We start from the raw sequence: 19,787 nt of genomic DNA, 5'->3' as shown, positions 1-19,787 counted from the left end.
GCAACCCATTCCAGTATTCTTGTCAGGAAAATCCCATGGACAGTGGAATGTGGTGGGCTACAGTCCCTGGGGTCACAAAAGAGTTGGGCATGACTTAGCGACTAAAAAAACAATAATTTCTGTGATAAACTCAACTTAGTCATGATGTATTATCCTTTTATTTATCTTACTGAATTCCAGTTGCTAACACTTTATGTAGAATAGTTGCATCTACATTCATGAGTAATATCAGTCTATAGTCTTTTTGTCTTTAATTTTGGTATTAATATAGTATTCCCTCATTTTCTGGAAGGATTTGCATAGAATTGGTAGTATTTCTCGTTTAATTGTTTGGTAGAATTTATCAGTGAGTCATCTGGGTCTAGAGTTTTCTTATTGGCAGGATGTTTACAAATTTATTTTCTCTAACAGACATGGGATAGCTGTTTCTCAGATTAAGTACTTCTTATGGAGTGAGCTTTGATAGTTTATGTCTTTTAAGACATTTGTCCATTTCATCTAAACTGTTGAGTTTGTGGGCATGAATAGTTTCATAATATTTTATTTTCTTTCTAATACTTTTAGAGCCTGCAGTGATTCTTCAGTCACCTCTGTTATTTGTGATTGGTGATTTGTATTTTCTTTTATTTCCTAATTATTATGGCTAGGCTTCCCAGGTGGCGCTAGTGGTAAAGAACCCATCTGCCAGTGCAGGAGGTGTAAGAACCGTGGGTTCAATCCCTGGGTGGGGAAGATCCCCTGGAGAAGGAAATGGCAACCCACTCCAGTATTCTTGCATAGAGAAGCCCATGGATGGAGGAGCTGGTGGGCTGTGGTCCATGGGGTCACAGAGTCAGACACGAGCGAGTGAGCAGCTGCAGAGTACCCAGCTTTATGGATTATTTAGAACCGGTTTTTATATTCACTTATTTTCTCTGTTGTGTTTTGTTTTCTCTTTGACTTCTGCTCTGATCTTTGTTTCTGTTTTTCTGCTTATTTTCAGTTTAATTTACTTTGTTTTTTTTTTTTTTTTTTTTTTTGGGCTGTTCAGGGCAGAAAGTTTAAGACTTTTTTCTAACATAAGTACTTAGTGGTATAAAATTTTCCCCAAATACTGTTTTACCAATAAGGGATATTGGTAAGGGTAAATTCTGATATATCTTATTTTCATTTTAATTCACAGTACTTCCTAGTTTTCCTTTCTTTGAGGTTTTCTAGATATCTCTGTTACTGATGTCTAATTCAGTTTTTAATTGTAAACAGAAATACCCTGTATAAATTGAACCCTTTAAATTTATTGAGGTTTGTTTCATGGTCCAGGATACCTTTATCATGATGAGTCCTCCATATGCACCAGGAAAGAATGTGTTTTCTGTTGATTTTGGATGCAGTGTCATTTAGGTGACAGGCATTCCAGTTAAATGGGCTTCCCTTACAGCTTAGCTGGTAAAGAATCTGCCTGCAATGCAGAAGACCTGGATTTGATCCCTGGGTTGGGAAGATCCCCTGGAGAAGGGAAAGGCTACCCTCTTCAGCATTCTGGCCTGGAGAATTCCATGGACTGTGTAGTCCATGGGGTTGCAAAGAGTCAGACACAACTCAGAGACTCACTTTCGCTTTGATATCAATTAGGTACACTGGTGGTTAGTAGCTTTGGTCAAATCTGTATCCTAATTGATTTTGTCCACTTGTTATTTATTATTTTATTTTTGTCTACTTGTTTTTATCAGTTACTGAAACTGAGAGATGTTTAAATCTCTGGTCACACTTGTGGACTTGTCTTTTTCCTCCTTGTAGTTCCATCGGTTTTTGCTTCATGGATTTTGAAGATCCTGTTATTAGACCCATTAACATTTATGATTGTTGGAAATTCCCTGGCAGTCCAGTTAGGAGTCTGTACTGTCATTGCCGAGACTGAGGGTACAATCCCTGGTCGGGGAACTAAGAACCTTCAAGTCATGGGGGCACAGCCAAAATAAATTAATAAATTTTAAAAACTCATTTAGGATTGTTTAAAAAATTAGGATTGTTATGTCTTCTTAACATAACAATGAATTGACCTCTTTGTCAGTGTGAAATGACCTTCTTTATCCCTGGCATTTTGAATGTCATTGGAATGTGTTTTAAATTTTTTTTCTGTGTATATAAATATATATATATATATATATATATATATATATATATGTCTTTAGTTTTTTAAAAAACATTTGAAGAGGCATTTCTGGGCTTCATGATCTAAACGTTTTAAGAAGTTTCTATCTTTTATGTTGCCAGATTGCTCTCCAGAAAGTGAGTGCAGATTGATAACTCAACTTAATGTTCTTTAAGTGTTTATAGCGTTTGAAGATCTGGTCTTTTAAAATTTAAGATACATATAAATGTTGATTGAACTAACATTCTGTTGACCACAGTATGAAATCTACTATTTATTTAATCTGCTTTGTAGAAAATTAAAATGATTTTTTTAAGTTGTCATCAATTTTATTTTATATCTTTATTGTTTCATAGGTATATATCAAAATTGAGTATTATATTTTTATAAGAGATGTGAGAGGAGGGGGCTTGATCTTTAAGTTTGTTTAATCTTCTCCATATATTTTTTGTGGTATCTTCAATGAATGCCCTAGGGGTGATTGTCAATATTATGTTTATATTTGGTTGGATAAAATGTTTGACTTTAAATAAGTTAGTCTGTGGAAGGAAGTTTTATATATGAAATCAGATGTTTGTAAAGGTACTTTCCTACATTAAATGTGAAATACTGTGTGCTTAGATCTGATAGGAATTTGTGACTGCTTAAGCTTTTGATAATGCCTGGTGCAGATAACACTTAATAAAGGAATCCATTTGAATGATGTATCTTTTTTGATATGTAAAAGTATTTCTTGGAGAGTTTTGCACATAAAGAAATGCATGGCATATTGAATATCCTTTTATAAAAAGTGCAAAGAGAGGTGACCTGTTTGTCTTTGGTAATTCTGAGCTGTCTTTTCCATGTAGGAGTCTTCCAGAGCCGCTGATGACCTATGAGTTACATGGAGATTTCATTGTTCCAGCCAGTAAGTATTGTGTCGAGGTGATAGAAAGAATTCTGTGGTTAACTCTGTATACACTAAAATTTCCACTAAATGGAAACCGAACTTTGATTTAAATCTCCCTAATTTAATTTCCATTTAAATTTCCACTAAATCTCATTTCCACTAAAATGAGAGATTTGTTTTTGTTATAATCTGTATTAAAAATGGAAATCACTTTAGGAGGTGTTTGACATTTTCCTCATTTTCATCTTTTAGAAGATGAAAAAAGGAACAATTAATATATGCATTCATACATTCACAGACGTTTATTTACTGCCTACCGTGCACTGGTCTCTGGTAGATAATGAATATATTGAGCTGTGAAAGGATTTCTGCCCCCAGGAGTGATTCTGTAGCAAATATTGGGGTTCACACACTTCTCCCTAAACCATAATATGTATAATAATGTCATGAGCACAATGTGATGGGAACGCAGACATATTTAACTTGCAGAAGGTTGGGGAGATTAGCAGATTTGGAGAGATTAGCAGGTTGGAAATGACTTCACATAGAAAGATATTTAGATGGAAACTGCAGGCAGAAGGAATATTGTGAGCTCATGCCAGAAACCCACACAATATTTGGTAGAGAGTGAATTCTATGTGATAAAACGTTAAATGAAAAAGGCTTATAGTTGGTAGAATTTTAATTTGTGATTGCATTTTTTTGTGAGTCCTAACTCATTTCTTTTTTTCTTTCTATTATATACTCAATTATACTGTTATACACACTCCGTTTTTATATTTGATACATGATGTTTAATCATCATAGTCCTCCTAGATGTTCTGGTGTTAGGTATTTAATAGTTAAGGAAAGCAAGGTTGGGATATGTTAAGTACCTTGCCAGGTTATAGAGATCTTTATTTAACATTTTAAACCCCAGTTCTGTTGGCTAAAACCTGCAGTATTGGTTTTCACAGGTGCACTGACGGTAGCTGTAGTTGTATTTTCATTTCCGTTTATTTTTTTTCCCTTGGATGTATTCCATAGCTTAATCTGTTGAAAACCTTAGAGCAATCCCTTTGGGTCCTATGTTACTGCTGCCCAAACATTGCTTTAAATGTTATCTCCTTGTGAGGTCCCTGCTCCAGCCAGCATGAAGGTTCCTGGGAGGTCGCAGAAAGGAGTAATGGGTCAACCCAATTAGAGTCTGCATATAAAACAGGTGTTTGCAAAAGGCAAAAATATGGTTCTGTTCACTTGTTTTCACATGGAAGAGGACTATTTTAAAAAAGGGAATCAGTATGATCAAGGAAGTGGGGGAAAGTTTTCTTGGCAAAAACTCAAGCAAATGCTTAGTTGTTTTGAATTCTTCCCTGTGGCATTTCTGGCAAACTGGGGAAAGAGAAATTAAACTCTCGTTGGAGGACAATTGTTTCATGTTGTTTGCCTCTGAGACTGGAAAAAGCAGAAGAGTGCCAGTTTTAATCTAAAATCCTTTGAGAATTGGAGAAAGATAAAGTGATTATGGAATAAAGGTTTCAATTACCATAAGTTAGTATCGTTATCACGCCTTGTAACTGAAGCCAGTATGTTTGAAATTCTAACATCAATGTATTTTTACCAGATGTAGAGGTAAGAGCTCACAAGTGGTTGCTAAGTCCTAGGAGGTGAGTTTCAAGGGTTGTTGAGGCTGTCCTTTAACACTGTGAAGGAAGAGATTGTGTAAGTACAAAAGGTAGCATCACCTTCTAGACCAGTGCCGTATTTTTTTGCTTCCGGACTTTGTGAGGATCTCACACAGCGAGCTCTCAGTTCCTGACCAGTAATCGAACCCGTACCCTCTGCTGTGGAAGCTCAAAGTCCTAACCACTGGACTGCCAGAAAAATCCTTCCCTTCATTTTTTTCCTTGTCAGTTTCTTTCCTGTAGAGGTCTGTTGAGAACCTGTGAGTTCATTTCTGGTGTATTTAAGACAAATAGAAATTTTTTCCTCTCTGTTGTCATCACAGAAAATAATTTTTTTTCTTCTTCATTCTTAACAAAACCTACTGATCCATGTTGAATGCATCAAGAAATTAAAAAAAATTTTTTTTCTTAATAAAACTAAGAGCATTTCAGCTGATGGAGTTAACTTAAAATTGCTAAAGAAACTGGAAACCATCTGTGTAGGAAAATCACTCCTGTGTGTTTCCTGCACACACACAATACTTCACTTCTGGTCACCAAATGTGTGGGTTTCCCCACATACCAACCAATTCTGTGATGCCAGCTGAGTGGCCTGCAGCTGGATTCAGTTCTGATTCTGTCTACCTGGAGTTGACCTCTGATCCCACAAGTTAAGGACTTGGTCCTACAAGACTGCCTTCCCATTAAGATACCAGTCCAAAGTCCCAGGTTATTCCTGGTACTTTTGACTGACTGGCTAGAAGTCCACTTTCTCATAACCCCCGTCCTGGACATGAGAATTTGTTAGAGTGGTTCATAGAACTTGTGAAAATGCAAGTGTCCATTTATTTACCAGCTTATGGTAATGCATTTCATAAAGGATATGATGAAGAATGCAGGTACACGGTCAGGTTCATAGGGCAAAGTCCAGATGTCTCCTGACTGTAGGAGTGTTAGACCCATGAAGCTGGGACGTGCCATGCTCCTGGCATTTAGATATGTTCATTCACTTGGAAGCTCTCTATACCCTGTGCTAGAAGGACTTTGTATGAAGTCTTCATCCAGTAGGCATGATGGATTATTAACTCCATCTCTTGGCCCTCTCCAGAGAATGGTGGATGGACCTGAAAATTCAAGCTGCTTTCTGGTAACTACCCGCCACCTAGAAGCCCACCAAAAGTCACCTCATTAAAACAAAAGGCATTCTGATTACCCCCAGATTCAGAGGGACTTGGGAGCTTGGTGTTAGATGTTCTTATCACTCAGGAAATTGTGGAGCTCCTAGGAATTCTGTCAGGAACTAGAGATATTAGAACACAAGACTCTGAGCACCCCCCAAAGACAAGGGTTTTACGAGCTCAGTATCAGGAACTGTATCAGGAACTCTCAGGCACAGAGACCAATATATGTATATTTCTTACCATCCGTCTTGTGAGAGAATATAAGGGGATTTTAGTATAGAAATGTGTAAGGCGAAAATACAGTTGGCTTGGTCCTGCTGGAATCAGGAGCTTACCCAGCTGGGGAAGACTGGTAGGCATTTACCTGGATCTGTTGCTGCGCATGGGGTGTATTTCCTTTGAGAAAGTTGTAGTCCTCAGTGTGTGTCTCAGCCTTTCAGGCTCACAGTCTTCGATAGATCATATTGGTAAGAACTGGACCCAGGCTTCAGGGTTGTACTCATGCTAGACTTAATTTGAGAATGAGAACTGAAGCCTGGATGCCTAAGACAGCATCACTCTAAAACTTCCTGTCTCCCAAGTCAGAAATTGTCATCTTTAGTCCGTGCTCTTGAGTTCAATATGTGTTGTTCCTGTAGTCAAGTTACCTGGGAAGCAAAATCATAAATCACAAAGTTCTTGAGTCATTTGTAATGAAAACTATCACAGGAAAGGCACGAGTGTTTGCCTAGCTAGATCGTTCTATCCTTGTTTCTTGTAGGGGAAACAAGACAAAGTCATGTTGTCTTGGTGAAGAGGGACTCAGAAATCTGGAAATTAAGGAAATTGGATGCTTAATGACATCAAGCTCTCTGAGCCTGATGTATTCAATATCTGGTAGATAGGGTCTCCCCCAGAAGAACTGGATTCCTTGATGTCTGTTAATTGAAGCCCTTTGTCCCGTGGAAAGTACTTGAATGGTTACTGCTAATGGTTTCCTAAAATTACAGTATTATTGACTTATGACATTTAAATATTGAATTTAAGTTTATCTGTCTGTGTATCTTTGATAAGCTCCAGTAAGCTACGTTCGCCTCTTTTCCAGTCTCCATTAGTTGGCACAGCAACGTAAGCAGATTGACATTAAGTGTTGTAGATGCTGATTTGTAGTTTCACAATTTAAAATGCTTTTGCTGTTACAGTAAACTCCTGTCCCTGGCAAATGGCAGGAATTTGGTGTTATGATGAATTCAGTATCTTAGATTTTTTTAAAAAGTTATGTCTTGCCTTCTTTGTTAGTTTATATTAGTTAAAATATAATGAAATACACGTGGCATAAACAGCTAAGGACAATTTATCTTAGAAAACTCCTTTTGAGTACCTGAAAGTTATTAGTATGTTGTAGCTGCATGAAAATGCCCATCAATATAAAAATGGAACAAAACGGAGAAAAAGTAGTTTCACTTTAAAAACTTTGTATCCACAAAATCTTCTTTTTGGAAGAAGGAAAATCAAACTCGGGAAGAAAATGTGTGTGTGACTTCAAATGAGATGGGTGTGAGCTGGTGGGAGAGGGACTCAGGAAAGGACGTGGAAGGTTTTGATTCCGTTTTTTAAAACTGGTTATAGTATTTTTAGAAATGAAGAACCTTGTCCTTAGAAGGCAGGAAAACTGTTTTCCTATCTTGCATTTCTGAATAAGTGATAAATCAAAAATATTAGAATTAGATTTTCTTTGAAGAAGATGATTATTGACAAGATACACACATGCATTAGAAGTAGTGTTTCAGTGCAGAGTTTTCAAACATTTTTAGTTTTTGAAACTGTAAAATTTTTATTGCAGGCAATTTGCCTTTCTTTCCCTGGGAATTTTTGACTGTTTTTGAGAGTCCCTGCTTTAATTTCATTTTTAAAATCAAAGCTGTGAATTGAAAAATGCTATTATATTTTTATTGCTTTCATTTCCTTCCAGCTTGGATGTAGTAAGGTGTTATCTTGGTTTTAACTCCAGATTAAAAACTTGATTATAATTTATCACCTAACTCTTTAGAGAGTTGTACTTTTACTTTTGATGACAAATGTAGTCTGTATCTAAGAGTCTTTTATTATTTAATAGTATTTGATTAATACTCCTTTATCCTTTATCATGTGACTTTTCATTTTTTAGCCTTTTTTACTTCCTCTTGCTCTATCAACAACATGTCCTGTGTTGTAAAATCTCATTCCTCTTCTCAAACAGAACAAACTCAACTTTACAAACATTGGAAGCAACCTAAATATTCATGAAATTAATGGTATGCAGTCCATTTAATGACCGAGAGATGTCTGTTATATATTAAATGAAACAGAATATTTGAATATCTCATTGAAAAAAAAGAAGGAAAACCCTGAAAGGATTAGATTTAAAAGTTACTAACACAGCCACTGTGGAGAACAGTATGGAGGGACCTAAAAAAATCGAAAACTAGTTACATATGATCCTGCAATCCCACTCTTGGGCATACAGCTGGAAAAGGTGAAAACTCTAACTCAGAAACTTGTATGTACACCAGTGTTCATAGCAGTATTATTTACTATAGCCAGGACGTGGAAGCAGCTTAAATGTTCATCAAGAGATGAATGGATAAAAATGTGATTTGTGTGCATATACACACACATACACACACAATGGAATATTAGCCATAAAAAGAATGAAATAATGCCATTAGTAGTAACATGGATGAACCCAGAGATTATCATACTAAGTGAAGTAAATCAGACAAAGACAAATACCATATGATATCACTTCTGTGTGGAATCTAAAAAAAAAAATGATACAAATGAACTTATTTACAAAATAGAAACAGACTCAGACATAGAAAACAAATTTATGGTTACCCAAGGGGAAGAGGGGTGAGGTGGGATAAGTTAGGATCTTGGGAGTAACATATCCACACTTGTTGTTGTTTAGTCAGTAAGTTGTGTCTGACTCTTCTGTGACCCCGTGGACTGTAGCCTGCCAGGCTCCTCGGTCCATGAGATTCTCCAGGCAAAAATACAGAAATGTGTTGCCATTTCCTTCTCCAGGGACTATTCCCCCCCCCGAGGGATAGATCCCAAGTCTCCTGCATTGGCAGGAGGATTCTTTATCACTAAGCCACCAGGGAAGCTCATAAACACACTACTATATCGGGTCGGACATGACTGAGTAACTTCACTTTGACTTTTCACTTTCATGCATTGGAGAAGGAAATGGCAACCCACTCCAGTGTTCTTGCCTGGAGAGTCCCAGGGATGGGGGAGCCTGGTGGGCTGCCGTCTGTGGGGTCGCACAGAGTCGGACACGACTGGAGCGGCTTAGCAGCAGCAGCAGCAGATATTAAATAGGTTAACAACAAGGACCTGCTGTATAGCACAGAGAACTATATTCAGCATCTTGTAATGACCTAAAATGAAAAAGGATCTGAAAAAGAATTTTAAAGATTACGATTTTATCTTAGGGTGAGATAAGTTTTATGAGTGACTTGGACTTCTCTTTGAAACATAACAGAAATGTGCACAAATAATCACTGTGCAGTTAATGATTTTCAGTGCAGTGGAGATAGCCGTGCAGTTAGCCCTCAGGTCAAGAAACTGAACATCGAGGAATTGCCTGGTTTCCCAGTGGTTAGGACTCTGCCCTCACCACCGAGGTGAAACAGCCACCCCTGGTTACTGTCCCCCATCCCCCATGCTCCTGTCTCCTGACATCGTGGGTGAGGGTTGCTGCATTTGACCTGTATGTGGATGGAATCATACAGGATATACTGACGTGTCTGGCTTAAGCTCGTCTAACGAGATGTCTTCCTGTGGAGGGAATCGGCACATTACTCTCACGGCAGTGCAGCGCGCCATTGTGTGAATATGCCGTCATCCACCCGTTCCAGTCTTGATGCATACTTGAGTTGCTTCAATTTTGGACTATTCCCTAAAGTGCTGCTGCTGCCAAGAGCATTCCACTGTGTGTCCTTTAGTGAGTGGTCCTATGGTGTCTTGGGATCATCGAGAATACGTGTGTTCAGCATCAGTGGATTTTGCCTAACTGTCCTCCACATTGGTTGTGCCATTTAACTATTCCCACCTAGTTCATGCATGATAGTTCCACTTGCTTTGTGTCCTTGTCAAAGCTTATTATTCACTTAAAGCCATCCTGACAGGTGTGTAGGAGGTTTTATTGTGGTGTTAGTTTCTATTTTCCTGATAACTAATGAGGTTCGGTGCTTTTTCCATGCATGTGTGGGTCATTTAACCGTCCTTTTTCATATAGTTTTGCTCTGTGCTTTCCCATTTTTCTCTTGGGTTGTCTCTCTCCTGATTGTAGGAGTTCTGTGTACTCTGATCGCATGTTCTTTTTTACCTATATGTATTTCTGATTTTTAGTGATTTTTTTTTTTTACTGAATTTTCACTTTATCTGTTTTCTAAAATTTTAGCAGAACAGACTTTTTTTTTTTACAGTGATAAGAAGGTGAAACTATTATTTTGAAAAAGCATATTCCCTAAGTCAAGCAGAGAAAGACAAATCCTGCATGATCTCACTTATTTGTGAACTTACACAAAAAGCCTTCAAGTTCACAGACACTGAGATCAGACGAGTAGCTGACAGAGGTGGGAGGCAATGGGGTGGGCAAAATGGGTGAAGAGGGATAAAAGGTACAGATTTCCAATTGTAAGATAAATGAGTCAGGAGGATGCAATGGCTACAGCTTGATGGCTCTAGGTGATAACACTGTATTGTATGTTTGAAAGTTGTAAGAGTAGATCTTAGAAGTTCTCAGCATGAGGAAAAATTTTGTAACTATATGTGTTGACAGATGTTAACTTGTTCCGGTGATCATTTTTCACTTTGCAGTGTATCCAGATATTGAATTATGGTGGTGTACACCTGAAACTAATATAATGCTACATGCCAATTATTAAACAGTTAAAAAAATAAAAAAAACATACTAGATTCCCCTTTCTTAATCGGCTTTGCCTTTCTTTTCCCGTCTTTGTCCTTTATCCCACCACCCCCCTGTCCCCACCTTTCTTTCCTTTTTGGCTCAGCCTTCTGGCATGCGGCACTTCTCTGACCACGGATCAATCTCGTGCCCCCTGCAATGGAAAGGCAGAGTTTAACCGCTGGACCACCAGGGCAACCCTCTCCTATTTTGAAGAGCTGGTTGGAACCCCACCCTCCCTGTCCCCTTCAGCGCCTCACTGTTTAACCTGCTGCTTCCGTTAGGTAGATGTTGCCATCTCTGCGGCTCCTCCTTTGTGTTTCGATTCCCTAGGCTCTCCTTAACTCCCGGTGATGTGAATGGTCCGAGCTGCCCAGTCTTCACAGGTCTCTTCTCCTTTGACTGTGATGACGCTGAACCTCCCTGGTCTTCTGTCTCTTCCTCCTCCTGTGTGTTGCTTGGCTCCCTGCTGGCCTCTCCCCTGTACGTCTTTGCAGCTCTTTTCCCCACCATGTCCTTGGTTGGCCTCTGGAGCAGTTGGGCAACATTGGCCACGTGCCAGAGGTCACACGCTTTGTTGAGTGTGGCTAGTCTTCAGCTCTGAAGCATCTTCCCCTTCACAGATACCTGTTAGAGTGCCAGCCCTTGAATGTCACTTTCTCCATCACTCACCATTGTCTTCCTCCTCAAACGTGCTTTGCCTCTTGGGTTCCTGTCTGTCCGTAGAACTGACTCTTACTGCCAGATAACCCAGCCGAGGAACGTCTTCATCTCTGCCTCTTCCTCTGACCCACAGCCGAGCTGAGGCTGGATCCTGTGAATTCTGCCTCTTGTGTAATAGCCCTCACATTAGAGGAACACAGACCGCAACAGTCACACAGATGACATCCGTAATGTTTGCTAACAGTTTGAGTGCCTCTCCATGCCAGCCACTGGGGCTCAGCACTTGACATTGGTCACCTCACTGAATCTGAGTGGCCTTCTGAGAGAGTGCTGTCCACTTCATTTTGAAGGTGAGGAAACAGGCCTAGAGAGCCTAGGCAACTTGCTTAAGGCCACTTTGCTGTTAGTTGGGAGCAGTGATTCTGCTGTCTGACTGCAGACTACACTTCTTTGCTCTATTTTCTCATTTGTAGTTCAACCCCTTTCCAGACTTCCTTGGTGGTTCAGATGGTAAAGGCTCTGCTTGTAATGTGAGAGACCCAGGTTCCATCCCTAGGTCAGGAAGACCCTCTGGAGAAGGAAATGGCAACCCACTCCAGTGTTCTTGCCTGGAGAATCCCATGGACAGAGGAGCCTGGCGGGCTATAGTCTATGGGGTTACAAAGAGCTGGACACAACTGAGTGACTAACAACTGCTTTCCCCATCTGCCTGCCCCTTCCTGCCTCACTACTTCTTGCCCACATAGCATCTCCCTCTTAATTTGTCCTTTTCCCCATTCAAATTCATCCTCCAAAAATTTCAGCTGTATCTTCCCCTCTGCTCATATTCTTTCTTTTCTTTTTTTTTTTTTTGCTCATATTCTTTCTTGATTTACTTTCAGTGACTGATTTAGAAGCCATCAGTAAAGACAGTTCTTATTAGAGTGTAGTTGATTCACAGTGATGTTAGTTTCATGTGTACAGCAAAGTGAATCAGTTACACACATACATACACACACACACGTATATATATATTTACTCTTTATTAGATTCTTACCCATATAGGCCATTACAGAGTATTAAGTCGAGTTCCCTGTGCTACAGAGTAGGTTCTTACTAGTTAACTGATTTCTGTATAGTGTGTACATGTCAGTCCCAGCCTCCAATTTATCCTCCCCGTTACCTTTGATAGCTACACGTTTGTTTTCTACATCTGTCATTCAGTTTTTGTTTTGTAAATAAGTTCATTTGTGCCGCTTTTGAAAAAGATTGCGCATATGAGCAATATGATATTTGTCTGACTTCACTCAGTGTGACAATCTCTAGGTCCATCTGCGTCACTGCAGGTGGCATTATTTTGTTCTTATGGATGAGTAAGATTGGTCTTTGCAGACCAAAGTTTGGTTCTGAACACCTTTCTATAAGTTGAAGCTGCCCTCTGTGAGGAGGCTGTGTACTTTCTCACACTGTTTGCTGAATGCAGCATGTACCCCTCACCTCCCAGTTCCGCCTGTCCCTGAAACCTTTCCTGTTTTTCAAGCCCCTGCTTCAATGCTCTCCCTTACGTGAAGCCTTCCTGCGTGTCCCTGCCAGCTCTCTGTGAACTTCCACAGCAGTTTGCAACCTTCCTTCCTGATGTGGTAACCTGAGCAGCTAATTCTTGTTAGCCACTTCTTTGACACCTCTGAAAACTCAAGCCTAATTTTCAATATTAAGTGTTTTTTTTTTTTTGATGTGTTCCATAATTTTCCATCAACACAATAAAAGGAATTTGGGCACATTGTTCATAAGAGCCTTGGATGATAAGACCGAAGTCTAAGGTATTAAGGGACTATATTTGTTGCCTTAAGCTGCTGTGACAGAGAACCGCAAACTGAATGGCTTGAAGCAGGAGAGGTTCATTTTGTTACAGCGCAAGAGGTGAGGTCCCAAATCCAGGTGTCAGCGGAGCCTGCTCCCTTGGGAGACTCTAGGGTAGGGTCCTTCCTTGCCTCCTCCGCCTTCCGACGTTTCCTGGCAATTCCTGGTGACCCTTGGCTTGTAGCTTCGTCGATTGACACTTGATGGTCTCTCCTGTGTCTGCCTTCATGGGGGTCGTCTTCCGCCGGGCCTTTGATTTCTTATAAGGGCAGCAGGCGTCTTGGATTCGGGACTTCCCTGGTGGCTCAGCTGGTAAAGAGCCTGCCTGCTAGTGCAGGAGACACAAGAGACCTGGGTTCATCCCCTGGGTTGGGAAGATCCCTTGGAGAAGGAGATGGCAACGTGCTGCAGTATTGTTCCCTGGAAGATTCCACGGACAGAGGAGCCTGGTGGGCAGCACCGCGTTTCTCCACTGTTGTCTCATCTTAACTAATGACATCTTCAGTGACCTGTTCTAAATAAGCACTGTGTCAGGCACAGCGGGTGATCCCAATGTTTTGACATCTGGGGTCTGACTGACCCTGGGGAGACTGTCCTTTCCAGGGCTACCCAATTCCTAGAGATATTTAATCTGAGCACACTTTCCGTGTGTGATCTAACCAATCCAGAGCCCACATTCTCTCCCTAACCCCATCTTTCAGGTTCTGACATTCCAGGCCAACATTCTCCTGCCTTAATCACCCCAGGGCCAGGTGCCAGATAATCGGGAACAGTCTTTATATCCCTGAGCCTGTTGAAAGATTTACACCAACCAATCCTAAGCCTGCTTACCCTGCCTTGCCTGTTCCTTCAGAAAGATAGCACAGTAAAGCATCTTGCCCTCACCTCCTGACCACCCCTGGTGCTTCACCGCGTGGCCCTGCCTGGCATTGCATTTCCCCTTTTTTTCTAGGATCTGTGAGGATCAGCTTCTTCCTTCATGGCAGTTTTCATGTCTGTGTGTCTTACCACACCTGATGAAGATGAGATGATACATTTTAAAAACATTCACGTTCTGTGATACCGGGAGTTAGAATTTCAGCATATCATTTTGGGGGATAAAATTTAATGCATAAACGGAAAGAAGCCACTTGGTGAGATTTTATTTGCATTCCACTGTGAGGTGGTGACCCATGGCTAGAGTCAACAGGTAAGTGAGGAGCAGACTTGAGGAGCAGCATGCCAGAGAGAGAGGTCATGGTCCCTTTCTGTTCTTAAACACCTGCAAAGGGAAAGGCGTTATTTGCCGCTGCACTGAAATTACATCATAGGGGAGGCACAGAAGATTCATAATAGGGAGAAAGATGGATTTTCTTTTTCTTTGAATGGTGGCGAAATACGTGTAAATTCTGTGCTTGGAGATTTAATGGATGAGCTGTTGCAATTGTTTGTTTTCAGGCCTATATTTCATTCTGAATTCTCTGCTAACTTTTCTGTTTTTCTTTTTTTTTTAAAGAGAGCGGCAGCCCGGAATCTCGTGTTAATGCCATCCATTTCTTGGTACACAAACTGCCAGAAAAAAATAAAGAAATGTTGGATATTTTGGTGAAACACTTAACGAAGTAAGCCTCTTTTTCTTCCTAACTTGCTTTGTTTCGCTCTGGGTGCCATGTGGTGGTGTGAGTCTGTAACGCTTTGAACTGGGGCTGCGGACACGATACCAGGGACCACACCTGCAAGGGCAGGCTGGACGCTTGCCTCATTGTGTGTGTTTTGGACAAGGGTGGTGAAATGTGATGCGTTCATGAAGTCGCATAATTATTTGCTTAACTTCACTGCCAGCAACTCAGGGTTTGATTAGAAGTAAGAAAAGAGAATCTTAAACATTTCCCTATGCACCGATTCTAGCCTGTTAGCAAATTTAGCTTGGTTTCACACCTACCTAACTCTGAGTCTGCATGGATGTATCCTTGAAATTTGTTTAATCCAGTAATAGGTAGTTATTTCATTCAATCCATTCCATTTTTTTTTTCACTCCCTCTTTACAAAGTAAGCAAAAGCTAATAATTCAGTGGGGAAATTAGCTCTTTCTTCATATATAAATGACTCCTAGGTCATTATAATTGTAGAATTTCAGAGGTGAGAGGAAGCTGAGGAACACTGTGTTTTATAACCTGTATTTCACACACACACACAAAATAAACTGAAGGTGAGAAAATAGTGTGTGCTTCCAGGGGTTCTGCGGCTGTAGAGCCATTCATTCATGTGGCCTGCCAGTATTTTCTGAGTGCCTTACGAGGTGTTAGTTGGACACAGTTGAACAACATAAAGTCCCTGTCTTTGTGAAGTACCTTCTTTCTGAAAGGGAAAAGATAATGAACAGATTACAAATAAAAATCATGTCAGGTGGTAAGTGGTAAAAAGGCTAAGTAAGAGTGAGGGATAAAGAATGTGTATTGGGTTTGGGACTATAAAGAGTTGTGATGGAGGGTCTTTTCAAGGATAAGACCTTTGAGTTGAGACTTGAATTGGGTGGCAGGGCTGCTGAGAACAGTCGCCCAGGTTGTTGGCTGCACAGTGGAGTATGGGTGTTCCGACCAAGCTCTGTGTGCTTGTGATGGTGCTTCTTACAAAGGTGCCAGGTGGTCTGGGAGTCTTTGGAAACAAGTGTATAATGACCAGGGGAAAGAAGGGGTGTTCTTAGCAGAAAGGAACAGACAGTAAATGAGGGCCTTCAGGGACACAAGCTTAGCATAGACATAGAATTGTTAAGAAGGGTGCTGTGGTTGAACAGAGCATCAAAGAAAAGGAAGGAAGTGGGAAGGCAGGCGGGGTCCCCACCTGTGGTGCCTTGCCAGGCGTGGCCATCACAGTGGCGGACACTGAGTCTGGCTTCTTGCATGTAGGGAAAGGCAGAGTTGCAGGCATCCCACGGTCACTGCCCCTTATTTTAACCAGAGACCTTCTTACCCCCTTTCATCTTACTAGTGTTTCAAATCACTCCAAGCAGAACCTCATGACCGTGGCAAATTTAGGAGTGGTGTTTGGACCAACTCTCATGAGGCCGCAGGAAGAGACTGTCGCTGCCCTCATGGATTTGAAGTTTCAGAACATCGTTGTGGAAATTTTAATCGAAAACCATGAAAAGGTAAAAGTGCCTTTTTCCTCCTTTGCTTAGGGTAGTTCCTATTTGGGCCTTATTTCTGTGTGAGGTACGTCTGTCCTCTTAGTTTTTTATGTCATGATCTTATTCTCATGATGGTAAGCCTGGCTCTGAGAAGTCCTCATGGAGTTTGTGTCTTTGGTGGAGTTCCATAAATCTGAAGCTTACCTAGGCTTCAGTTATTCCACTGGTTTAAGGAAGCAACATTTACTCCAGATGCAAATAAGGATCGGCCGTGTTGTAGGCTGTTTCTTGCTGCCCTTGCTCCTCTCCTTGGATTTCTCATGCAGGGTCTGTTTTCTATAACACACGGAAAACATTTGTTGTTGGTCTGTTTCACACTCCCCCCCAGAAAAACACACGTAACTCCCCGCCTCTCTTCACAGCTATGCCAACAATTTCAGGAGATCCACATGCATTCTTGAACCTGGGGCCTCCAGGTTGAGAATCTCTGGCTTGAAATGAATAATCTCTTGGGTGACATATCCTATTGTTTGTTTCTCTGTGTTCAGAGGAACATGTGAGTTTTCAAAATAAATGGACTCTTTCAAGATCTTCTAGGATTTTTTCCTCCTCTTCTGTTCATAAAGAGCAGGACCTAACTTTCCTCATTCTTCTTTTATTTTTTAAAATACTTTTTACTGAGGCATAATTGCCTTACAGTGTTGTGTTATTTTCTACTCTACAGCATAATGAATCAGCTGTGCATACACGTATATCCCCTCTTTTTTGGTTTTCTTTCCCATGTGGGTCACCACAGAGCCCTGTGCAGTTGTCTGAACTATACAGTAGGTTCTCACTAGCTACGTATTTTATTCATAGTGTCAGTAGTGAATATATGTCAGTCCCAATCTGCCAATTCACCCCATCCCTCTCCCCCCTTGGTATCCATAAGTTTGTTCTCTACATCTGTGTCTCTGTCTTTGCTTTGCAAGTAGATTCATCTATACCATTTTTCTAGATTCTACATATATGTGTCAATATACGATACTTGTTTTTCTCTTTCTGACCTCCTTCACTCTGTATGACAGACTCTGGCTCCACCCATGTCTCTGCAAATGATCCGATTTTGTCCCGTTTTATGGCTGAGTAATATTCCGTTGTATGTATGTACATCTTCTTTATCCGTTCCTCTGTTGATAAGTTGCTTCTGTGTCTGACTATTGTGAACCGTGCTGCAGTGAACATTCGGGGGCATAGGTGTTGTCTGAGTTACAGTTCTCTTACTTCTAAGACAGGGAATTGGAAAACGCTTAATGATTGGTCAACAACTTGAATTGCTTACTAAATTTTCTAAAAAATTGGGTTTGCGTTATACGGTAAGCAAGTATTAGGTGCTGAGAGGCAAAGACAAACATTACAGCCCCAGATGGAAAGTAAGTCACCATCTGGGGGGTTGGAGTCGTGTTTTGGGAACTGTACCCCACAGCTCACACCCCTAACATCCTGTGGAAAGGTGCTTACTTTTCTAATTGTTACCCGTTTCTCTCTTCTAGATCTCTGAGGACAGAGATCTTTTTGCACATTTAGAATAAATCCTGGTACTCCTTAGGCACTCTGTTAATATTTATTTGATGAATTAATGGATTCAGTAAAATATATGGAGGTCAAAGAAGTGGAAGGAGACAGAGAGAGGTGTAGTCCCTTTGAACAAAGCCTGGGGAGAATATTCCTTGGATTCTTGCTGTGTCTTCTGCTGGCTGGAGCAATTCTAGCTTATGCGAATATCACTTCCCACTGAAAAGTAAGGCTTGAAACCTAGTTAGAGATTCACTTTATGAGGTGGCAAAAGCAGCTTGCTTATGGGTGTCAGACATTGGTGGGGTTTTTTTTTTGGTTTTGTTTTTCGGCAGCTCGTGGTGCATTTATGCCTCCTTTTATGGTCCTGTCAAACAGTCATTAAACCTTGTTAGCGTGTACAGTGAGCTATCCAGTAAGACAGCTTCATGGCACAATGACTACTATTCGTTTTGTGGAAAAGAAATAATTAGACTCTAAGCTTCTAGAAAATGTTTAGGAGCGCAGCTCTCATTAAGTTAAATCCCAATTAGAGAACTTTTATTCAATTTATTTGTGAAAATATCCACTCTGGGCCTTGCTCTTGGATAAAAGGCTTCCCCCACCTAATGCTGCAGCTTCCCATTCTGTTCTCTTATTTGGTGCTGGGGAGATAAGTACCTGATTCTGTCCTTCTGGGAAGTAGTGAGGGCTACTTTCACCCTGTTAACAAATCTTATAGGAACTTCCAAGTGGCATTGTCTAGCCAATTACAATAGTTACCGCAGATGGGACTGGACCCATGCGCAGAGATGGAGCTTTATAGAAGTAAGTGGAGGGCTTCTGGTCTGTGCTCTCCGCCTTGCTATGGCCGAGCTAGATAGTGCTGTGAACGCACAGCTGATATTGACTGAAGTCCTGAGGCCTCCTACCAAGAGGAGATGAGATACTGAGTTTCAGATTTTTCCCTGAATGTGTGGGCTCACGTCTGGGGCACCCTAAGGGTTGCTTGGGGTGGGGCGGTTCAGTTCAGTTCAGTCGCTCAGTCATGTCCGACTCTTTGCGACCCCGTGAACTGCAGCATGCCAGCCCTCCCTATCCATCACCAACTCCCGGAGTCTACCCAAACCCATGTCCATCGAGTCGATGATGCCATCCAACCATCTCATCCCCTGTCGTCCCCTTCTCCTTCTGCCCTCAATCTTTCCCAGCAGCAGGGTCTTTTCAAATGAGTTAGCTCTTCACATGAGGTGGCCAAAGTATTGGAATTTCAGCTTCAACATCAGTCCTACCAATGAACACTCAGGACTGATCTCCTTTAGGATGGACTTGTTGGATCTCCTTGCAGTCCAAGGGCAGTTAGTTTGGATTAATGAACATTTTTGAGAACTTAATTTCTCCATTCTCTCTTTTCTGCCCCCCACTTCAATTTCACCTTTGTGCACTTTTTTTTAAAAAAATGATTTTTTTTAATGTGGACCATTTTTTAAAAGTCTTTATTGAATTTGTTAAGATACTGTTATATGTTTTGTTTTTTGGGCCCTGAGGCATGTGGGATCTTGTCTCCCTCACCAGGGGTTGAACTGCAGCGCCTCCCATTGAAAGCTCGGAGTCCCAACCACTGGACCACCTGGGAAGTCCCATCCTTGGCCACTTTGACTCTCACTCCCAGCTTTTTGTTTCTGTTTGGGCTTCACGTAAGAGTCTGTGCTCTGCTATGGGGAAGAGTATTTCTGCCGACAAGGGTGGTTTCGTAGAAACACTTCCTGTGGATGTCTGGCCCCACCTGAGCCATGTGTTTCCTTGACAACTGATCTCCATACACCACCTAAAGTAAAGAGGCTGATGTTTGTCTTGAATGTGGTG

At 41.0% G+C, this 19,787-nt stretch overlaps 1 protein-coding gene across 2 annotated transcripts in view; it reads left to right on the top strand.

Moving 5' to 3' along the window:
* Nucleotides 1-19,787, top strand: part of ARHGAP10 (Rho GTPase activating protein 10) — a 373,246-nt gene that overhangs the window by 240,799 nt on the left and 112,660 nt on the right. For both annotated transcript variants that reach the window (XM_069556745.1, XM_069556746.1), the window contains 3 exons: nt 2,980-3,038; nt 14,778-14,883; nt 16,250-16,409. In XM_069556745.1, the coding sequence (XP_069412846.1) occupies nt 2,980-3,038; nt 14,778-14,883; nt 16,250-16,409 (325 nt within the window). The remainder of the gene's footprint in view (nt 1-2,979; nt 3,039-14,777; nt 14,884-16,249; nt 16,410-19,787) is intronic.

Source organism: Ovis canadensis, chromosome 17, assembly GCF_042477335.2.
Source record: "Ovis canadensis isolate MfBH-ARS-UI-01 breed Bighorn chromosome 17, ARS-UI_OviCan_v2, whole genome shotgun sequence".
Classification (NCBI taxonomy): domain Eukaryota; kingdom Metazoa; phylum Chordata; class Mammalia; order Artiodactyla; family Bovidae; genus Ovis; species Ovis canadensis.
Note: the sequence above shows the minus strand (reverse complement) of the source record. Positions and strands in the feature narration are given on the sequence as shown.